The 22,202-nt window shown below is 43.6% G+C and overlaps 1 protein-coding gene across 1 annotated transcript in view; it reads left to right on the top strand.

Annotated features, from left to right (window-relative positions):
- Positions 1 to 22,202, top strand: part of LOC132825298 (kinesin-like protein KIF19) — a 303,850-nt gene that overhangs the window by 119,902 nt on the left and 161,746 nt on the right. Inside the window, exons 7-9 of the mRNA XM_060840402.1 lie at positions 3,517 to 3,711; positions 5,368 to 5,520; positions 12,401 to 12,523. Coding sequence (XP_060696385.1) covers positions 3,517 to 3,711; positions 5,368 to 5,520; positions 12,401 to 12,523 — 471 coding nt within the window. The remainder of the gene's footprint in view (positions 1 to 3,516; positions 3,712 to 5,367; positions 5,521 to 12,400; positions 12,524 to 22,202) is intronic.

Here is a 22,202-nt window from a genome sequence, read left to right as displayed (position 1 = left end):
TTTCGGTGTTTGTGGGTTCTTGTGTCTGTTGGTTGTGGTTGGTTGCCATTGGTTCCCCTGTTTTGAATAGGCCTGTGTCTGGTAACTCTTGTTCGGACACACAAAGAATGTTCTTGGATGGTCTTGGATTGTTCTCAGAATTGCTGTTGGAAATAGCTGAAACATTCTTGAAAAATTGCCCTTTCAGATGAGATTAGGGCCTGCAATTATACTGATTGTGGGCCCCTTTATCTTTGTGCCAAATCTGTCTTGTCCATTGTGTTTCTTCTGAAGTCAATTGGTTTGCCAATTGTTAAGAGCGTGTGTGAATGGATTTCAGTTGAAGTTGAATAACCAGTTTATCTGTAGGCCCCAAGCTGTCTATCACCATCACCTCCCACCTTCATCTACCAATTGCATTCCTCGCTAACTTCCTCCTCAGCCCTATGCCCCTCCCATTTATCTCTCAGCTTCCTTGCACCCCCACCCCAATCCACATTCCTGATACAGAGTTTATGCTCAAAATGTCGACTCTCCTGCTCCTCTGATGCTGCCTCTGACCTGCTGTACTTTTCCAGCACCACATGTGGGCGGCACGGTGGCACAGTGGTTAGCACTGCTGCCTCACAGCGCCTGAGACCCGGGTTCAATTCCCGACTCAGGCGACTGACTGTGTGGAGTTTGCACGTTCTCCCCGTGTCTGCGTGGGTTTCCTCCAGATGCTCCGGTTTCCTCCCACAGTCCAAAGATGTGCGGGTCAGGTGAATTGGCCATGCTAAATTGCCCGTAGTGTTAGGTAAGGGGTAAATGTAGGGGTATGGGTGGGTTGCGCTTCGGCGGGTCAGTGTGGACTTGTTGGGCCGAAGGGCCTGTTTCCACACTGTAAGTAATCTAAAAAAAAACACTTTTGGCCCAGACTATCTGTGCTAGGTTGCCTGAGGTGTAAAAGCTGTCTCGCGCTAGATTCTTGTTGGTTTCAGTTGATTGTTCTTTTAGAATGGAGGTGTAAATTGGAATTCCAAACTGAACAGTCGTCCCAGACGAAAATCTCCATTCTGCTGGCTCTGGTGTGTATTTACCATAGCTTTATCAGTCCATAATTTTGCCCAGCATTTTATATATTGGAAAAGTTCAGGGTCTGTTCAGTAATTTCAGATGATGGAAATTTTTGCTCAATCCTACATCTCATAGAGGTCTACAAAAGTGAGAGGCCTAGATAGAGTGGATAGTTAGAGGCTTTTTCCCAGGTCAGATACAAGAGAGCATAGGTTCAAGGTGAGAAGGGGAGAAATGTGGGGAAAATTTTTCACCAGAGGTTGGAAAGTACCTGGACTGCAAAAGTGGACGTGATGGAACCACACTTAATAGCAACATTTAAAGTTTATCTTGACAGACACATGAATAGGAGGCGAAAAGATGGGCCGGCATGTGCAATAAGTAGTAGGCCTAAATAAGGACTATGAATTGGTTCAGGCACGGTGGGCCGAAGGGCCTGTTTCTGTGCTATGTTTCATTGTATTATATATTGTATTGTATTATGCATGGATTAAGAGCAGGAGTAAGCCACTTGGCCCTTTGAGCCTGCTTCACCATTCCATACTACCATGGTTGATCTGGTTGTCCCCTTAACTTCCCATTCTGACCTATTTCACTGGGGAAGTAGGAGGCAATCGGAATAGCTGAAGCCTTAAATAATTCCCATGTGTAGAGGATAGAATACAAATGGGTGGATGATCTGCAACTTGTTTGGCTGGATGGCAGTCAGATTTCTATGTTGCAGTCCTATGATTTTCTGAAAGCCACATACAAATGATGTTATTCCTAGTTACCAGAAATAAGAATTCCTAGAAATTCCATAGTAATAATGCACCATTCTTAATAGGGTTTGCATTTAACAATTTCAATGAATGCTTACAAGGTACTGAATTTGGAGTTCATTTTCATAATGTTGCAAAAAAGTCCAATTTATAGATATCAAGTTAAAATATCTAATAATATATGTATTCTCAGGTATGTAGTCTTTACTATTTGTGCTGTCTAGCTGAAGAAGAAACTGCTCCCCCCAAAGATAACCATAAATATAAAAGTTACATTACTATGTAATGGCGTCATCTGAAAAAGTAGTTAGTGAGAATGAGGAGCGAGACCCTGAAAATGGAAATCAAAAGGTATCCCTTGAGAAAATCTTAAGTGGAGCCCTTAAGAAAGATAAATTATTTTGACCATTGGTGTCACTAACTTGGACATTTTCCCATCCCGTTTCTTGTGTAAGATCCTGTACAGCACTTGGAAAGACAGCACCACTGAAGCAGGTTAACAAAGAATTGTCAAATGCATCAATAGAGAGATGACTGAGATTGGCAGGACTCACATTTCACTTCCCAGACCCAAAGTCAGCCGGAGTGACGTGGAATTGATGTCACCAGCTCTGAAAAGATGGGCAGGGCAAAGAAGTTGTAGCAAAGTATTCAAGGAGAAGTTTTAAGACCTGGGAACCACAGGTATTGAAATAAGAGTTCGCAATGGAACAAGTCAGTAGCAAAGTCTTGCTACCTATTGCCCTGCATGGAACTGGAGTGGGGACAATGTCTCTGAAAATGGTCGAATTTTTATTTGTAAAACTAAGCTGTGAAAGTGACCACACCCCAAGAAATATTTTGTTTAGTTGTAAGACACTTTAGGATGTTTTGAGATTTGTGTCAGAATGCATGCAAGTCCTCTTCAGTGTGCCTCTGAATGCTACATTCACTTGCCTGGACTGATGTTTTCACAGCTCTCTGGCTAACCTATCTATAATCCCCAGACTAGTTGCAGCGACTAATGTTGTGCTTGTTTTGCAGTCTTTTCCTATATTTTTGCTATTTCTCCAAGTCCAAATCTTACTGGGGATTTTTTTTTTACTTATTAGATTAGATTACGTACTTACAGTGTGGAAACAGGCCCTTCGGCCCAACAAGTCCACACCGACCCGCCGAAGCGCAACCCACCCAGACCCATTCTCCTACACTTACCCCTTCACCTAACCTGCACATTTTTTTTTTGACTGGGAGGAAACCAGAGCACCCGGAGGAAACCCATGCAGGCACGGGAAGAATGTGCAAACTCCACGCAGTCAGTCGCCTGAGGCGGGAATTGAACCCGGGTCTCTGGCACTGTGAGGCAGCAGTGCTAACCACTGTGCCATCATGCTGCCCATATATTGGCAGTAGATTATATTCCTGGGTATATTTCAGTGTGCAGACTATATTATTACATTTGAAATTTTCTGGTTGATTAATGTCTAAGACCCAGTTTTATGCTGCTATGACCCAGCCACATGCTAGGTCATGGACCTTGGCATGTCCATTGTTTTGCCCTCAAACAACAATGGGGTGCCATCTACCTTCGCCGTCTGTGTGGCTAGATCCTTTGGTTTTCATGTTATTAAAATCAAAAGCTATGAGATCATGACAAGGTGATGGCAAAAATTTTACCTGAGGGTAAATGCAGTACATTTAGGCCCGATTGCAACTAACTACTTATTTCTCTAATCCTCAGATCATGCAGTTGCTCATAAAAGGCAACAGACAACGAACACAAGAACCAACAGCTGCCAATAAAACTTCATCCCGCTCCCATGCAGTGCTGCAGGTTATTGTTAAACAAAAGAGTCGGCTAAAAAACATTACAGAAGAGATCCGAATTGGCCGTCTCTTTATGATTGACCTTGCTGGCTCTGAGAGAGCATCTCAGGTAATCAGGAGTCATATCCATGCTGACACATTACTTGGCTACATCAATTTAGTAACCACACTTTATTCATGAAGAACTAAATGTAAAACCATCAATCATAATTTAAGATAGAATGTTCAGTTCCAGATGCACAGCATCTGTCTGTTTAGTTGTGTTTCTATAAAAGCAAGGTTTGATAATGGGGGGATTAGAGTCGGTGAAAAACGCAGAAGAGGTTTCATCTTGTAGGCCCTGTCCCCAATACTTGTTGCAGTCAACTCTGGAGATGGGATTGCATCACTCCAACTGCTGATCTGCATTTTTCATGCCCAGCTTGTGTTGTTAATGTTGGATGTTAAGATACAGGAAAGCCACTGGCAGTTTTAGCCTCAGAATATCTGTGGCCAAGGGCAGAAAGGGATGTAGAGAGGGGATCCAGTAACGTACAAAAAAGATGAATTTATTATTTAAATGGATTTATTCAACAGGTAATCCCAAATTTATTGCTCTTTATGATGAATCCTGGCAATCACAATTTATTTCCCTATTATGGGATGGCACAGCGGTTAGCACAGCTGCCAGATGATGCCAGCGACCCAAGTTCAGTTCCAACCTTGGGTGACTGTCTGTGTGGCGTTTCCACATTCTTCCCATTTCTGTGCGGTTTACTCTGGGCGCTCCGGTTTCCTCCCACAGTCCAAAGATGTGCATGTTGATTGGCCATGTTAAATAACTCATGGTATAGGCTAGGTGGAATAGCCAAAGGCAATACAGGGTTACAGGAATAGGGTATGGGGCTTCTGGGTGGGATGCTCTTTGGAAGATTGGTATGGACTCGATGGGCCCAATGGCCTGCTTCCACACTGTAGAGATTCTATGATCCTATGATACTTTGCTGATTGGAATTCTTGAATTACATCAAAATAGTTTCTGAAGAGAGAGAAGCTGAAATAATACTAACAGAGAGAAAGGAAGTAAATGATAACAAATATTACACTGTATGGGAAATTGCAACATGGAAAACAAGTAGAATAAGTTTCCTTAAGTAGAACTTCATGTCAGATAAAGCTTTTAAGAAACTTGAAGCCAATTAACAATAATATTTAAAAATTGTAATTCCTGACTGGCTGCCTCTTTTGTGGCTATGTTTGTGCCTTGTGACCTTGGAGAAGGAGCATGTGGTATTCAAGAGAGGTGGGCATTATTTTTCGATACAGCTTCATTTAAAATTTTGTCCTCTCTCTCTTCCCATCCTCTATTTTTGTTGATGTTGCACTTCCCCTGGTAGACAGTGATTGTCAATTGTTAACAGTTTAGTAGTTTAATTGGATGATTTAGTGGTGGGTTTTCAAAAAAAATCATGTAAGAGATTGTGAGATTAGAAGTCTGTTGGTGGCAAAGCTGAAAAGAATGGTAAGGGGTTGAATAAGGAATCATTAGGCTCAATGCTGGCAAAACTGGGTAGAGGATGGACAAAGCTTGTCACAGGAATTAATGCCATGATACAAGGAATAAACAGTGCACCAGGTTGTAGGCGATCCGACAGCAATGGATGATGGTCTCTCCTATTCATCTGATTGTTTTGCTACAGAAATAGCCAAGGAACAGTATGGGATAAACAACAAGACAGAAAGGGCAAACATACAGGCAGCTCAGGTTTTTTATCTCTGTTAACAGACTCAGAACACAGGCAAGAGGATGAAGGAAGGAGCCCACATTAATCGGTCCCTGTTGGCCCTGGGCAACTGTATCAATGCACTGAGTGAAAAAGGAGCAAATCGATCCCAATATGTCAACTACAGAGACAGCAAATTGACCCGGCTTCTGAAGGTATTGTTTGCTTCTATTTTAATGCAGATTTGTCTGCATGGAGGCAGGAGAAACTTCTAGTGCCAGAGACTTCACAGTGAATAGGTCAATGAGGGATGCTGTAAATTCAGCCCAGTTGGAATGAGGATTGAACTCCATGCTGTTGACATCAAACTGATCCACAACAACTCGGCAAAAGTGAGGACTGCAGATGCTGGAAATCAGAGTCTAGATTAGAGTGGTGCTGGATAAGCAGAGCAGGTCAGGCAGCATCCAAGGAGCAGGAAAATCGACATTTTGGGCAAAAGCCATTCACCAGGAATATACAGGGCTTTCCCCCACCAACTCTCCAGCCCTGTATCATGTTGATGTTTACCTGTACCATCCCTGTATTTACTCATTTAACAGCAGAACGTGAAGGAGTGATAAAGGGCTTTTGCCTGAAACATTGATTTTCCCGCTCCTCAGATGCTGCCTGACCTGATCCACAACAACTGTCCAGCTAACTATATAGCTCCCCAGCCCCAGACCCAACGAGTCGAGTGGTTATGGTGACATACACGTGTGCTTGCATGCTTCAGTATGGAGCTATGGCTCGTGAAGATAGACTGCAGGAACAGTTGTGTGCCATTCAGCCCATTGAGCATAATTCAACAATGGGTGATCATCTTCTCAATGCCTTTTTCTTGCACTGTCTCCCTCTCCTGCCATCAGACATATTGATTTCTGTCTTGAACGTGCTCAGTGACTGAGCTTCCACAGCCCACTGGGATAGAGAATTCCAAAGACTCTTCACTCTGAGTGAAGAAATTCATTCTCATCTCAGCCCTATATTCCTACCCCTGAGATCATGATCCCTAGTTCCCAACTTGCCATCCTGTGGAAACATCCTTTCTGCATCCACTGTTATTGCTGTAAGAATTTTTTTTATGTTTCAGTAAGATCACATCTCATTGCTTGAAACTCAGGAGAATGCAGGCCAAATTTTCTCAGTCCTTCCTCGCAAAACAGTTCTCCCATCCCAGGGATTAATCTGGTGAACTTTAGTGCACTACTTTCTGTGGCAACTTCATTCTTAGTTAGGTAAGGAGATGCAACCCTACACAATATGCCAAGCATGGTCTCACAAAACTCATGCCAGTTAAAACAAAGAACTGCAGATGCTGAAATAAAAACACGTTGTTTATGAAATTCATGAAGGTTGACAGCATCTGTGGAGAGAAAGCAGAGTTAACATCTTGGGTCCAGTGACCTTTCTTCAGAAATGATGGTATAGAGGGAAAGATGGTATTTATGCTGAACACAAGGATGGGGGGAAGAAGTAAACAATAGATGGAAATGGAACCCAGAGGGAGATAAAGTCGAAGTTAGGTAGACAAAAGAATGGATACGGTAAGCCAGGGAAAAAGAAAAGTTGCTAAAGGGGCTCCTTTCATGGTGAAAATGGTTTGGCTGTGCTGTAAGTCCATGTGATGACATGACCTGGGATGTGGGGTTGGGATCGGGGCATGAAAGAAGCCCCTAAAATCATAGAACTCAATATTGAGTCCTGAAGTGTGCAGAGTTCCCAAGCAGAAAATGAGATGCTGTTCTTCCAGCTTGCATTGAAACTTGCTGGAGCACTGCAATAAGCCTGAGACAAAGATGTCAGTCAGGGAAAAAGGTGGTGTGCTGAAGTGGCAGGTAACTTGAAATTCAGGATCATTTTTGCAATAGAACTTAGGTGTTCCACAAAGCAGTCACTCAGTCTGGATTTTGTCTCCCTGTGTAGAGAGTACGTTGTGAGCAGTAGTCTAGATTGAGTGAAGTGCAGATAAAGTGCTGCTTCACCTGGAAGTATATCTGGGGCTGACAAGGGAAGGGAGTATATGTCTGGTAGATGGTCCCAATGGTGGCTTATGATCCATTGGTAGTGGATCGGGTGCAGTGTTAAGTGAGAGTGGTGAACCTAATCGCTGTTGTGGGAGGTAAGAGAAGTGGTGAGGGCAGAGTGCAGGAGATGTGTCAGACACCGCTGAGAGCCCTATCAACCAGGATTCCTTGGTTGTGGAAGAAGGTAGACAATTGTTTTGAGGTCTTCCTGTGGGAAGTAGTATCATCAGAACAAATGCAATGGAGACAGAGAAACTGAAGGAGTGGGATGGAGTCCTTACAGGAAGCAGGGTTTGAGGTTGTTCAGTTCAGGTAACTGTAGGAGTTGGTGGGTTTGTAGTGGAAATTTATGGCCAGCCACACATAGAAACAGAGGAAGGGAAGAGAGGAGTCCGAGATAGACTAGTGAAGGTGACAGCATGGTGAAAATTGGAAGCAAAATTCATAATTCTTTCCAATTTTGGTCGAGAGAGGCATGCTGCAAGTGATATCCTCAAACAAAACTAACAAGTTTGTCAGACATGATTTCTTTTCCATAGATCCATGTTGGCTCTGTTCAATTCTGCCACTCCTTTCTCAGTCTCCATTTATCATATATAATGTCCAATATCCAATTTTTCTCCCACCACACAACTGACCAGGAATCTCTTCTGCTCTTACTACCTGTAAAACAGTGGAAGAATTTACAAGTTGATACTCAACCTGTTCAGCATCATTATCGACACCAAGTCATGGAGTGCGACTTAAAGCTTTTCAGAATCACAGAAGTGTTATTCTGCAGAAGAAGGCCATTTGGCCAATCAAGTCTGCTCTGGCTCTTCAAATGTACATCATTGCCTACATTTTCCCCATGAACCTGCACATTATTTTGATTCAAATAATGTTATTGTGAATGCCTCTGATGAACTTGCCTCTGTCATGTCTCCAGACAGTGCATTTCATACCCTCACTACTCACTGAATGATAAAGACCTTTCTCATCCTGCATTTGCTTCTTTTGCAAATCACTTTAAATCCGTAACCTCAGATTCTTGTTCATTTTACGAATGGGAACAGTTTTTCTATATCTACTCCATCCAGCTTGCTCGTGATTTTTAAAACCTCTATCAGATCTCTTAACTTACGTCTCTCCAATTTCTTTAACTGCAATTAAGACCATACACAGTACAAACAGGAGGAGGCTGTTTGGCCCTTCAAACCCAATTCGATAACATAATGGCTGATCTAACATTTCTTATTTCCATTTTCCTGTGTTTTCTTCTATTAACACTTGACACCCCTACTGATTGAGAGTGTGTCTATCTCAGTCTTAAATATACACAAAGACTCTGCCCCCACAGCTGTCTGTGGCAAGAAGTTCCAAAGACTCTCAAACCTCTGAAAGAAAACAAAATCCTCCTCATCTCAATTTTAAATTGGCACTGCCTTATTCTGGTCCTGGGTTCTCCCATGAATGGAAACATCCTGTCATCAATCCCCCTATGAATTCCCCCTAAGAAACCTTCATATTTCAATGAGATCACCCCCCATTCTTGTAGATGGTAGACAGGCTTTTGGGGGTCAGGAAGTGAGTTATTCGGTGCTGAATTCCCAGCCTCTGACCTGCTGTTGTAGCCACTGCGTTTATATGGTGAGTGCAGTTAAGTTTATGATCAATGATAACTCTGAGAACGTTGATAGTGGGGGATTCAGTGATGGTTGATGGGCGGTGCTTAGATTTTCTCTTGTTGGTGATGGTCATGTTGATAGTTATTTCAGGGGGTAGGTTTATAAGAGTAGGGAACTCTTACTACAACTGTAAACTATGCTGGTGAGACCATATCTGGAATACTGTGAGTAGTTTCATCCCCTTATTCAGAAGATATTTAATTGGAGGCGGTTCACAGAAGGTTAGAACATAGAACATAGAAAAATACAGCGCAGTACAGGCCCTTTGGCCCTCGGTGTTGTGCCGGCCCAAGCCCACCTAACCTACACTAGCCCACTATCCTCCATATGCCTATCCAATGCCCGTTTAAATGCCCATAAAGAGGGAGAGTCCACCACTGCTACTGGCAGGGCATTCCATGAACTCACGACTCGCTGAGTAAAGAATCTACCCCTAACATCTGTCCTATACCTACCTCCCCTTAATTTAAAGCTATGCTCCCTCGTAATAACTGACTCCATACGTGGAAAAAGGTTCTCATTGTCAACCCTATCTAAACCCCTAATCATCTTGTACACCTCTATCAAGTCGGTCCTAAACCTTCTTTACTCCAATGAAAACAGCCCCAAGTGCCTCAGCTTTTCCTCATACGATCTTCCTACCATACCAGGCAACATCCTGGTAAACCTCCTCTGCACCCGTTGCAGTGCCTCCACATCCTTCCTATAGTATGGTGACCAAAACTGCACACAATACTCCAGATGCGGCTGCACCAAAGTCTTATACAACTGCAACATGACCTCAGGACTCCGGAACTCAATTCCTCTATCAATAAAAGCCAGTACGCCATATGCCTTCTTCACGGCACAATTTACCTGGATGGCAACTTTCAGAGATCTGTGTACTTGGACACCAAGATCCCTCTGCTCATCCACATTACCAAGTATCCGACCATTAGCCTAGTACCCCCATCTTCTTGTTACTCTTACCGAAGTGAATCACTTCACACTTACCTACATTGAATTCCATTTGCCACCTTTCTGGCCAGCTCTGCAGCTTATCTATATCCTGCTGTAACCTGCCACATCCTTCCTCACTGTCAACAACTCCACCTACTTTCGTATCATCTGCAAACTTGCTCCCCCAACCTTCTAGCCCCTCCTCCAGGTCATTTATAAAAATGACAAACAGCAATGGTCCCAAAACAGATCCTTGCGGAACACCGCTAGTAACTGCACTCCTAAATGAACCTTTACCATCAACTACTCTGTCTTTTTCCAGCCAGCCAATTCCTAATCCAAAATTCTAACGCACCCTTAATGCCATACCTCCGTATTTTTTGCAGTACCTAAGATGATCCCTGATATGGAGAGATTGTCTTTTGTGCAAAGGTTAAACAAGTTGGAGCTCTACTCGCTGGAGTTTGGAGGAATGAGAGGAGAATGGGGCAGCACTGCTGCCTCACATTGCCGGGCACTCGGGTTCAATTCCACCCTCAGGCGATTGTCTGTGTGGAGGTTGCACATTCTTCCCCTGTCTGCATGGATTTCCTCCCACAGTCCAAAGATGTGCAAGTTAGGTGGATTGGCCATGCTAAATTGCCACAGTATCCAGGGATGTGCAGATTAGGTGGATTGGCCATGCGTTGTGTGAGGTTACTGCGATAGAGTAGGGGTCTGAGTTTGGGTGAGATACTCTTCAGAGGGTTGGTGTGCACTCAATTAGCTAAATGGCTTGCTTCCATACTGTAGGGATTCTATCCTATTCTATTTCTATTCTATCTCATTGAAATATATAGGATTCTGAAGGAGCTTGATAGAATAAATGTTGAGAGAATGTTTCTCACATAGGATAGTCTTGGACCTAGGACGTAGCCTCAGAATAAGGGGGACGACAATCTGAGACTGAGATATGGAGGAATTTATTCTCTCTGAGGTTTGTGTGTCTTTGGAACTCTTTGCCACAGAGAGCTGTGATGGCAGAGTCCTTGTGTTTATTTAAGGCTGAGATGAAAGGAAACCTGTCTATCTGGATACAGAATTGGTTCGCCCATAGAAGACAGAGTGTAGTGGTAGATGAAAAATAGAGTTGAGAGTGTGGTGCTAGAAAAGCACAGCAGATCAGGCAGCATCCAAGGAGCAGGAAAATTGATGTTTAGGCAAAAGCCCCTCATCAGGAATTATTCAGCCTGGGGCTCGATGACCAGTGGTGTTCCGCAGGGATCAGTTCTGAGACCTCTGCTCTTTGTGATTTTTATATGTGACTTGAATGAGGAGGTGGAGGGGTGGGTTAGTAAGATTGTCATTGACACAAAAGTTGGTGGAGTTGTGGATAGTGTGGAGGGCTGCAACGGGATATTGGCAGGATGCAGAACTGCTGATAAGTGGGAGATGAGTTCAACATGGAACATTTACTTTGGAAGATCGAATTTGAATGCAGATTACAGGGTTAAAGGCAATTCTTAACAGTGTGGAGGAACAGAAGGATGTTGGGGTCCATGTCCATAGATCCCTCAAGTTACCACCCAAGTTGGTAGGGTTATTAAGAAGGCATAGGGTGTGTTGGCTTTCATAGCGGAGAGATTGAGTTTAAGAGCTGCGAGGTTATGCTGCAACTCTATAGAGTCCTGGTTAGACCACACTTGGAATTTGTGATCAGTTCTGGTTGCCTCATTATAGGAAAGATGTGGAAGCTTTCAAGAGGGTGCAGAGGAGATTTACCAGGATGCTGCCTGGACTGGAGGGCATGTCTTATGAAGAAAGATTGAGGGAGCTAGGGCTTTTCTGAAGGAGCGAAGAAGGATGAGAAGAGACTTCATAGAGGTGTACAAGACGTTGAGAGGCATAGAGTGGATAGACAGAAACTTTTTCCTATGGCAGAAATGTCTATCACGAGGGGCATAATTTTAAAATAATTGGAGAAAGGTTTAGGGGGCAATGTCAGAGGTAGGTTCTTTATTCAGAGAGTGGTGGGTGGATGAAATGCACTGCCAGCTGTGGTAATAGAGTCAGATTCATTAGGGACACTTAAGCGACTCTTGGAAAAGCACGTGGAAGTTAGTACAATGAAGTGTATGTAGGTTAGCCTGATCTTGGAGTAAGATAAAAGGCCGACACTATATCGAGGGCCTAAGGATAGACTCTTGATCAGTAGGGAAATCCAGGGTTATGGGAAAAATCACAGCAAAGTGGATGTGAAGAATGTAAAATCATGGTGCAGCAGACTCAGGAAGCCAAACAGCCTACTCCTGTCTAATTGTTATGCACTTATCTGCTATGCTGCTAAGCATTGAGCGGTGAATCTCATCATCCAAAATTTAGCAAGACTTGGGTCTAAACTCTGGATTTCTAAGTGAACATTAAGTTTTGTTCAATTGTTACAGGACTCATTGGGTGGAAACAGCAGAACAGTAATGATTGCTCACATCAGTCCTGCCAGTGCTTCGTTTGAGGAATCCAGGAATACACTGATGTATGCTGACCGTGCAAAGAACATTAAAACAAGGGTATGGATGGCATCCTATTGCTGCTGACATTTTGATTTGAATGCGATTTATATTCTGTTGCACCATTCTTTTTCCTTCCATTATGTGAAGGGAGGTGATAGCAGAAGATTCCTAAATAGGAGTTCAGGTTGAAAGAGGATTGATGACTCTCAAATATAAGGACGTAAGATGTTTGTATATTTGCTTGTGTTTCTCAATTTTGTCAGAGTACAGGCACCATTGGATCTTGATAGAAAAAATGCAGTATATTTGTATTGAGTGAATTCACCACCTTCCTTTCCCCCCAGCCTCACCATCAATGAATGTTCAAGTGAATGCTTGAATCTGTTTAATTCCATAGCGCTTCACTACAAAACACATCCTTTAAGCATACTGAAAGCTTCAACAAATGTCACTAAGTATACAACTGCTAGTCCAAACTCAGTATAAAATGGGTTTTATAAAACCCATTTCAAAAACCCAGAACCTCTGATAAGAAGAATGCTGCAACTGCGTAGACAGAAACTTCATGTGGGACTATGCAGACATCTCAATTCAACTGAACTCCCTGGGAATTGTCGTGTAAGTTGGAACATTCAGTGGGCAAGTGCCTACTGTCTAAGACCCTCCAACTGTTCAACTCTGAGATTATTGTTAGTTAAACAATCTCAAGTCTCTGAAATTGCACATTCAACCATGTGTAATTTTTGTATTTGACAGTGGCATGTGAGCTGGGAAGCATTGCCCACCCCCCATTACCATTGAGAAAGATGGTATTGAGCTGTCTTCTTTAACTACTGCTGTTCATTTAGTGTACATGCATCCACAGTGTTGTGAGGGAAGGAATTCCAGGAATTTAACAGGGAAAGAACAGTGACATATTTCCAAGGCAAGACAGTGTATGGTTTGGAAGGGAATTTGCAAGTAGTGGTGTTCCGTATATCTGTTGCCTTCTAGATAATGCAGGTTGCAGGTTTGGAAGTTAATGTCAAGGGGGCCTTGGTGAGCTACTGCTATGAATCTTGCAGATGGCACATACTGCTATCAGCATGCATCTATGGTAGAAAGAGTGAATGTTGAAGGTTGGTAATGTGGTGCTTAGTCGTGGTCATGTCAGTCAAGTTGCTTTGTCCTGAATGGTTACAAAAGCAGAAGTTGCTAAAAAAGCTCAGCAGCTCTGGCAATATCTATGAAGGAAAATCAGAGTTAATGTCTCAGGTCTGGTGACCCTTCCTCAGAAGAGTTCTGCCAGACCTGCTGAGATTTTCCAGCAACTTCTGTTTTTGTTTCTAATTTCCAGTATCTAATTTCCAGGTCTTCCAGTTTTTGTCTTGAATGTCATAGAGTCATAGAGATGTACAGCACAGAAACAGACCCTTCGGTCCAACTCGTCCATGCTGACCAGATGTCCCAACCTAATTGAGTCCTGCTTGCCAGTACCTGACCCAAATGCCTCCACACCCTTCCCATTAATGAACCCAACCAAATGTCTTTTAATTGTTGCAATTGAACTAGCCTCCACCACTTCCTCTGGCAGCTCATTCCATACATGCACCTCCCTCTGTGTGAAAAACATGCCCCTTAGGTCTCTTTTATATTTTTCTCCTCTCAATCTAAACCTATGCCCTCTAATTCTGGGCTCCCCTACCCCAGGGAGAAGACCTTGTCTGTTTATCCTATCCATACCCCTTATGATTTTATAGACCTCTATCAGGTCACCCCTCAGCCTCTGACGCTCCAGGGAAAATTGCCCTAGCCTACTCAATCTCTCCCGATAGCTCAAACCCTCCAACCCTGGCAACATCTTGTGAATATTTTCTGAACCCTTTCAAGTTTCGCAACATCCTTCTGAGAGGAAGGAGACCAGAATTGCACATAATATTCCAAAAGTGGCCTAACCAATGTCCTGCACAGCCGCAACTTGACCTTCTAATTCCTTACTCAATACTCTGACCAATAAAGGAAAGCATAGCAAATGCCCTCTTCACTATCCTATCTACCTGCGACTCTACTTTCAAGGAGCCATGAACCTGCACTCAAAGGTCCCTTTGTTCAGCAACACTCCCTAGGACCTTACCATTAAGTGTATAAGTCCTTCTAAGATTTGTTTTCCCAAAATGCATCACCTTGAATTTATCTGAATTAAACTCCATCTGCCACTCCTCAGCCCATAGGCCCATCTGACCAAGATCCTGTTGTAATCTGAGGTAACTTTCTTCACTGTCCACTACACCCCCAATTTTGGTGTCATCTGCAAACTCACCAACTGTGTACGTCTTATGCTCACATCCAAATCAGTTGTATAAATGTCGAAAAGTAGTGGATCCAGCACCGATCCTTGTGGCACTCCACTAGTCACAGGCCTCCAATCTGAAAAACAACCTTCCACCACCACCCTCTGTCTTCTACCTTCGAGACAGTTGGCTAGTTCTCCTTGTATTCCACGAGATCTAACCTTGCTAACTTTGCCCTCATCAATCCTCGTTGTACTTCTTCAAATATCTCACTCAGGTTCATGAGAAATGATTTTCCACGCATAAAGCCATGTTGACTATCCCTAATCAGTCCTTGCCTTTCTAAATACATTCTGTTCCTCTGGATTCCCTCCAACAACTTGCCCACCACTGACATCAGGCTCACCAGTCTATACTTCCTTGGCTTGTCCTTATTACCTTTCTTAAACAGTGGCACCATGTTAATCAACCTCCAGTTTTCTGGCACCTCACCTATGATTTTCGATGATCCAAATATTTCAGCAAGGGGCCCAGCAATCACTTCCCTAGCTTCGCACAGAGTTCTAGGGTACACCTGATCAGGTCCTGGGGATTAATTCACTTTTGTGCATTTCAAGACATCCAGAGTACCATAACTTCCCTATCGTTCTTACAGATAGCTGAGATCTCCTTACAAATTTGTTTCTCAATTTCCCACTGACTATTAGGGGGTCTATAATACAATCTCAATAAGGTGATCATCCATTTCTTATTTCTAAGTTCACTGAAATAACTTTCCTGTCTCTATTTCTGGGAATATCTTCCCAGTGTATAGCTATATGCTATCTCTTATCAAAAATGCCATTCTCCCTCCCCTCTTGCCTCCCTTTCTGTCCTTCCTGTAGTATTTGTATGCTGGAACATTAAACTGCCAGTCTTGTCCATTCATGAGCCACATTTCTATAATTGTTGTGATATTGCAGTCCCATGTTCCTAACCATGCTCTGAGGTCATCTGCCTTCCTGTTAAGCCTCTTGCATTGAAATAAATGCAGTTTGATTTATCAGTCCTACCTTGGTCTCTGCTTTGTCCCTGCCTGCCCTGAGTATTTGACTCGCTTCTTTTCTCAACTGTACCAGCCTCAGATTGATCTCTTTCCTCACTGTCTCCCTGGGCCCACACCCCCACCATATTATAGTTTAAATCCTCCCGAGCAGCACTAGCAAATCTTCCTGCCAATATATTAGTGCCCTTCCAGTTCAAGTGCAATCCGTCCTTCTTGTACAGGTCACTTCTAAACCAGAAGAGATTCCAATGATCCAAAAATGTGAACCCTTCTCCCCTGCATCAGCTCCTCAGCCATGCATTCATCTGCACTGTCCCACTGAGGATATTCTTATCCTCACTAGCACATAACACCGGGAGTAACCCAGATATTACTGCCTTCGAGGACCTCCTTTTTAACTTCCTGCCTAACTCTCATATTCTCCCTTCAGAATGCCATCCTTTTCCCTTCCTTTGTTGTTGGTTCCAACGTGTACAACGACCTCCTGCTGGCCCCTCTCTCCCTTGAGAACATTCTGTTCCCTCTCTGAGACATTCTTGATCCTGGCACCAGGGAAGCAACACACCATTCTGCTTTATCGCTGCTGGCCACAGAAACATCTGTCTGTGCCTCGGACTACAGAATCCCCTAACACAATTGATCTCTTGGAAGTCGTCGTACCCCTCATTGCATTAGAGCCAGTCTCAATACCGGGAACTTGACTGTCCCCTGAGAATGCATCAACTCTTATATTTTCCAAAATAGCATACTTGTTTGAAATGGGGATTGCCACAGATGACTCCTTCACTACCTGCCTCTCTCTCTTACCTTTCCTGGAGTTAACCCATCTCTATTACTCTATCTGTGACTTTTCTCCTTCCTATAACTGTCATCTATCACATCCCCTTGCTCTTGTAAATTCCTCATTGCCTCTAACAGTTGCTCCAACCAATCCTTTCAATCTGACAGGATTCACAACCAATGGCATTAATTGCAGATATAATCCTCAGTAACACGTAAACTCTACTGAAATACTCACATCCAATAAGAAGAGCTTAATCACTCTACTAAAGGCCATTTTTGCTTCTTCCAATCTAAAGACCCAGAAAACAGCACCGTCTTATTCCACTACAAAACACTGCTCCAGGCTTGATACTTATGGCTTATATTTTTGAGTTAAATCAAGAGATGTATCTCAATAAAGCATAATTCTGGAAAGTGTAAAAATAGATAAGTCCCCTGTAGCATTAGTATCCTGGAACATTAAGCTGTCAGTCCTAATTGTCCGGAGAATTTATCCTCGGATTCTCTGGGAAGCCTGGGAGGAGATTGCTGAGCCTTTGGCTTTAATCTTTATGTCATCATTGTGAAATAGTGCCAGAAAATTGGAGGATAGCAAATGTCATTCCCTTGTTCAACCCTGGAAATTATAGACCTGTGAGCCTTACTTCAGTTGTGAATAAAGTGTTGGAAAGGGTTATAAGAGATAGGATTTATAATCATATAGAGAAGAATAACTTGAATAGGGATAGTTAACACGGTTTTGTGAAGGGTAGGTTGTGCCTCACAAACCTTATTGAGTTCTTTGAGAGGGTGACCGAGCAGGTGGATGAGGGTAAAGCGGTTGATGTGGTGTATATTGATTTCAGTCAGGTGTTTGATAAGGTTCTCCACAGTAGGCTATTGCAGAAAATATGGAGGCATGGGAATTAAGGATGATTTAGCAGTTTGGATCAGAAATTGGCTAGCTGAAAAAAGACAGAGGGTGGTGTTTTATGGAGTTCAGTTACTGGTGGTGTACTGCAAGAATCTGTTTTGGGGCCACTGCTGGTTGTCATTTATATAAATAACCTAGATGAGGGTGTAGAAGGATGGGTTAGTACATCGGAGTCTTGTTAGTGTGGATGAGCAGAAAGATCTTGGTATCCATGTATATAGATCCCTGAAAGTTGCCACTCAAGTTGAGTAGGTTGTTAAGAAGGCATACAGTGTGTTAGCTTTTATTGGTAGAGAGATTGAGTTTCAGAACCATGAGATCATGCTGCAGCTGTATAAAGCTCTGGTGTGACCACATTTGGAGTATCGTGTGTAGTTCAGGTCACTGCATTGTAGGAAGGCTGTGGAAGCTTTGGAACGTATTCAGAAGAGATTTACTAGGATGTTGCCTGGTATGGCGGGAAGGTCTTATGTGGAAAGGCTGAGGGACTTGAGACTGTTTTCGTTTGAGAGAAAAAGGTTGAGAGGCAACTTAATTGAGACATATAAGATAATCAGAGGGTTAGATAGGGTGGACAGTGAGAGCTTTTTTCCTCTGACGATGATAGCTAGCACAAGGGGACATAGCTTTAAATTGAGGGGTGATAGATATAGGATAGATGTCAGAGGCAGCCTCTTTACTCAGAGTAGTAGGGGTGTGGAATGCACTGCCTGCAGCACTAGTAGGCTCACCAACTTTTAGTGCATTTAAATGGTCATTGGCAAGGCATATGGATGGGAATGGAATACTGTAGTTTAAATAGGCTTCAGATTGGTTCCACAGGTTGGTGCAACATCGAGGGCCAAAGGGCTTGTACAGTGTTGTAATGTTCTATATTCTATATAATCAAGAAAGAACCCACTTTACTCATTATTGTAGATTTACAGCAGGGCTATACTTAAAAATATTCACTTATCTGTTTCTGTGCTGTGACCTCTCCCAACAGGTTCCTCCAAGATCAATTGTGAATTTAACTGTTTAACTTTTCCTAGATGCACTCCGATGTCCAGTGATATACAAATTCAACAGCAAAGGCAGGAACTGTGCAGGTTCACTGCTGTGTCAGTTAACGGTGTGGGTTTCTCTCTCTCTCTTCTGCACTGACCATGTACTGCCTTTGCCTGACCCTTGTCCTTTTAAAGATGCCGTTGTTTTGACTTGTTTTTTTCTTCAAAGCTCCAAAACAATGCAACAGCATATATAACAGTAATTGCTGCTCCTGGAATTTGAGGAAATCACCAAAAATATCTCAAAAAAAGAGCAGCCTGTGACAGCCAGAAATTTTCCAAGCTTCTTGATTATTGTTAGAATTGTAGTCATCAGGCAAGTGAGAGTATTCCATCATACTCCATCATACTCCTGACTTGTGCCTTGTTGATGATGGTCAGTCTTTGGGGAGTCAGGAAGTGAATTACTCACTGCAAGATTTCTAGTCTCTGACCTACCCTTTTAGCCATAAGAATTATATGACTCATCCAGTTCTGTTTCTGGTCATGGTAACCATCAGGATATTGATAGGGTATTCATTGATGGCAATGTCATTGAAAATTAACAGGGGATTCTCTCTTGTTAGGGATAGTAATCACCTCACATCTGCATGGCACAAATTATGCACGCCATTTACCAACCCAAGACTGGATATTATCCAGATCTTTACTGCACTTGGCTGTGAGTTGTTTTAGTATCTGAGGAATCATAAATTGTGCTGAGAACATCCTCACTTTCTCACACTATTGTGGAGGGAAGGTCATTGATGAAGCAGATGAAGATGTTTGAGCCCTCAGGACACTGTTCTGAGGAACTCCTGCAGAGAGGTCCCGCAGCTGACATGAGTGAACTCAACATAATAAGATTTTGCAACTCCTTCCTGGGGAGGACTGGAGGACAGTCAGTTATTCTAGGAGGAAGATACACCAGGGAACTGGACACCAGTCAGTCTAACCTCAGTAGTGAGCAACTTGAACAGGCAGGGATTCATCAAGAATATCAGCACAGGGAGGTTGTGTCTGACAACTCAGTTGAATTATTCAGAGGTAATCAGATATATGAATGAGGGCAGTACATTGATGTAATCTGCTTGGACTTCAGCAAGGCTTTTGATAAAGGCACAGTTGTTAGCACTGCTGCCTCACAGCACCAGAGACTCTGGTTCAATTCCGGCCTCAGGCGACTGTCTGTATGGAGTTTACACATTCTCCCCGTGTCTGCGTGAGTTCCCCGTGGGTACTCTGGTTTCCTCCCACAGTCCAAAAATGTGCAGGTTAGTTTGGCAATTTTGCATGGCCAATTCACCTTAGTGTTAGGTGAAGGGGTAAGTGTAGGGGAATGGGTCTGGGTAGGTTGCGCTTCGGTGGGTCGGTGTGGACTTGTTGGGCCAAAGGGCCTGTTTCCACACTGTAAGTAATCTAATCTAAAATAAAAGTCCCACGTGGGAAACTGATAGTGAAGGTAAAAGTCTGTGGTATCCAAAGAAATTTGGTAAATTGAACACAGAATTGTCTGAGAAGCAGGATGCAGAGGGTGATGGTTGAGGGATGGTTTATGTGACTGGAAGTGGGGTCAAGTGGAGTTCTACAGGGATTAGTGTCAGGGCCCTTGCAGTTTGTGGTATGTTAAATATTTAGACTTGAATGGGAAGGGTTGATCAATAAGTTCTGTCAGGAGTGCTGGCTGGTTTATTATAAAACAACTTCCTGGTTCTGATGCTGGGCTTATGTAGTGAGATGTGGTGTGGTGAAAAACACAGAAGGCAGATGCTTAGAGGCAAATGCTATGCATCAAATGAAATGAGCCTTATCTGACAGCTACTTACACCCCAGTTAACCCTTACAGCCCCAACTTGGTAATTACAGAGAGCTGTTAATTACTGGGTGACAGGGGAAACGAAAGAGAATACATGCAAATCTCAGGGTCCTATCCTGTTAGTCTCACAGTTTACCCTTCTGCCCCTATCTTATTGAGCCAGGACAAAGGGTCTTGCTGATCTTATGCTCAGCCCAGAAGTGGCGTCTGTTGGTTTGGATAGTGGTGGATATCGCTGATGCTGTCCCCACTCAGTCTCTCTGCTCTCCAGTCACTTCTCGTCAGTACATGGAAGATAGAACATTACAGGCCCTTCGGCCCTCAATGTTGCATGACCTGTGGAACCAATCTGAAGCAAATCTAACCTACACTGTTCCATTTTCATCCATATACCTAGCCAATGACCATCTGAATGCCCTTAAAGATGGCGAGTCTACTATTATTGCAGGCAATGCATTCCACGCCTCTCCTACTCTCTGAGTAAATGAACTACCTTTGACATCTATATCAATCACCCCTAAATTTAGAGCTATGTCACCTCATGCTAGCTATCACCATCCGAGGAAAAAGGTTCTCACTGTCCACCTGATCTAACCCTCTGATTATCTTATGCCTCAATTAAGTCACCTCTGTTGTGGTTCTGCTCGCCGAGCTGGAAGTTTTTGCTGCAAACGTTTCGTTCCCTGGCTAGGGAACATCATCAGTGCTGTTGGAGTCTCGTGTGAAGCGCTGCTTTGATGTTTCTTCCAGTATTTATATTGGTTTGTTCTTGCCGCTTCCGGGTGTCAGTTTCAGCTGCAGTGATTTGTATGTGGGGTCCAGGTCGATGTGTCTGTTGATGGATGTTCTTGCCGTTTCCGGGTGTCAGTTTCAGCTGTAGTGGTTTGTATATGGTGTCCAGGTCAATGTGTCTGTTGATGGAGTTTGGGGATGAATGCCATGCTTCACCTCTCAACCTTCTTCTCTCTCACGAAAACAGCCTCCAATCTCTCAGCTTCCCTTCATACCATGCAACATCCTTGTAAATCTCCTCTGAACCCTTTCCAAAGTTTCCACATCCTTCCTATAACTTGGTGACCAGAACTATATGCAATACTCCAAATATGGCCGTACCAGAGTTTTGTACAGCTGCAACATGATCTCACGGTTCCGAAACTCAATCCCTCTACCAATAAAAGCTAACACACTGTATGCCTTCTTAACAATCCTATCAACCTGGGTGGCAACTTTCAAGGATCTATGTACAAAAGAACCTCAATTATCCAAATGAGATGGGCGGGCACTATTTCGTTCAGATAATTGATTATTCAGTTAATCAATTCAATGCCTTTTCTGGGGTCGGAATTTTCTGTAAAATCAGCTCCCTGTTCAGGAGATAAGAAAGCATCACAGCACGTGTGAGGCCCCACCCCTCACCCACTCCAAACTCTGTCCAGCACCGCCCCAGTTTGCCCCCTAACACCATCCAACACTGCCCCTGCCCGGCCTCAAACCCCATCCAACACCCACCCCTGCCCACCCCAATTCCCATCCCAAACCGCCCCCTGCCCATCCAACAACGCCACCTGCCCGTCCCCCAAACAGCGTCCAGCACTGCCCCCTGCCCACCCCCAAAGCTCCATCTGCCACTGTCCCCTGCCTGCCCCCAAACCCTGTCTAACACTGCTGCTAGCCTGCCCCCACCTCCTCTCTGGTGCAGCCGGACTGGACACCAACAACAAGACTGCTACTGCCTTTTGGCGGGGGGGTGCGGGATTGAGTGTCCAAAAAGCACACACGCACAACTTTTTACTGCTACTTTTTGACAGGTTCCACAATGTTGGAGAGATTATCTGGGGAAGGGATGTTTAGGGTACACCCCTCTGTAGGTCTCCAGGTTAAAAA

The sequence above is a fragment of the Hemiscyllium ocellatum genome, chromosome 20 (genome assembly GCF_020745735.1).
Source record: "Hemiscyllium ocellatum isolate sHemOce1 chromosome 20, sHemOce1.pat.X.cur, whole genome shotgun sequence".
NCBI lineage: Eukaryota > Metazoa > Chordata > Chondrichthyes > Orectolobiformes > Hemiscylliidae > Hemiscyllium > Hemiscyllium ocellatum.
The sequence above is the reverse complement of the archived record's forward strand: the minus strand, read 5'-3'. Positions and strand labels throughout refer to the sequence as shown.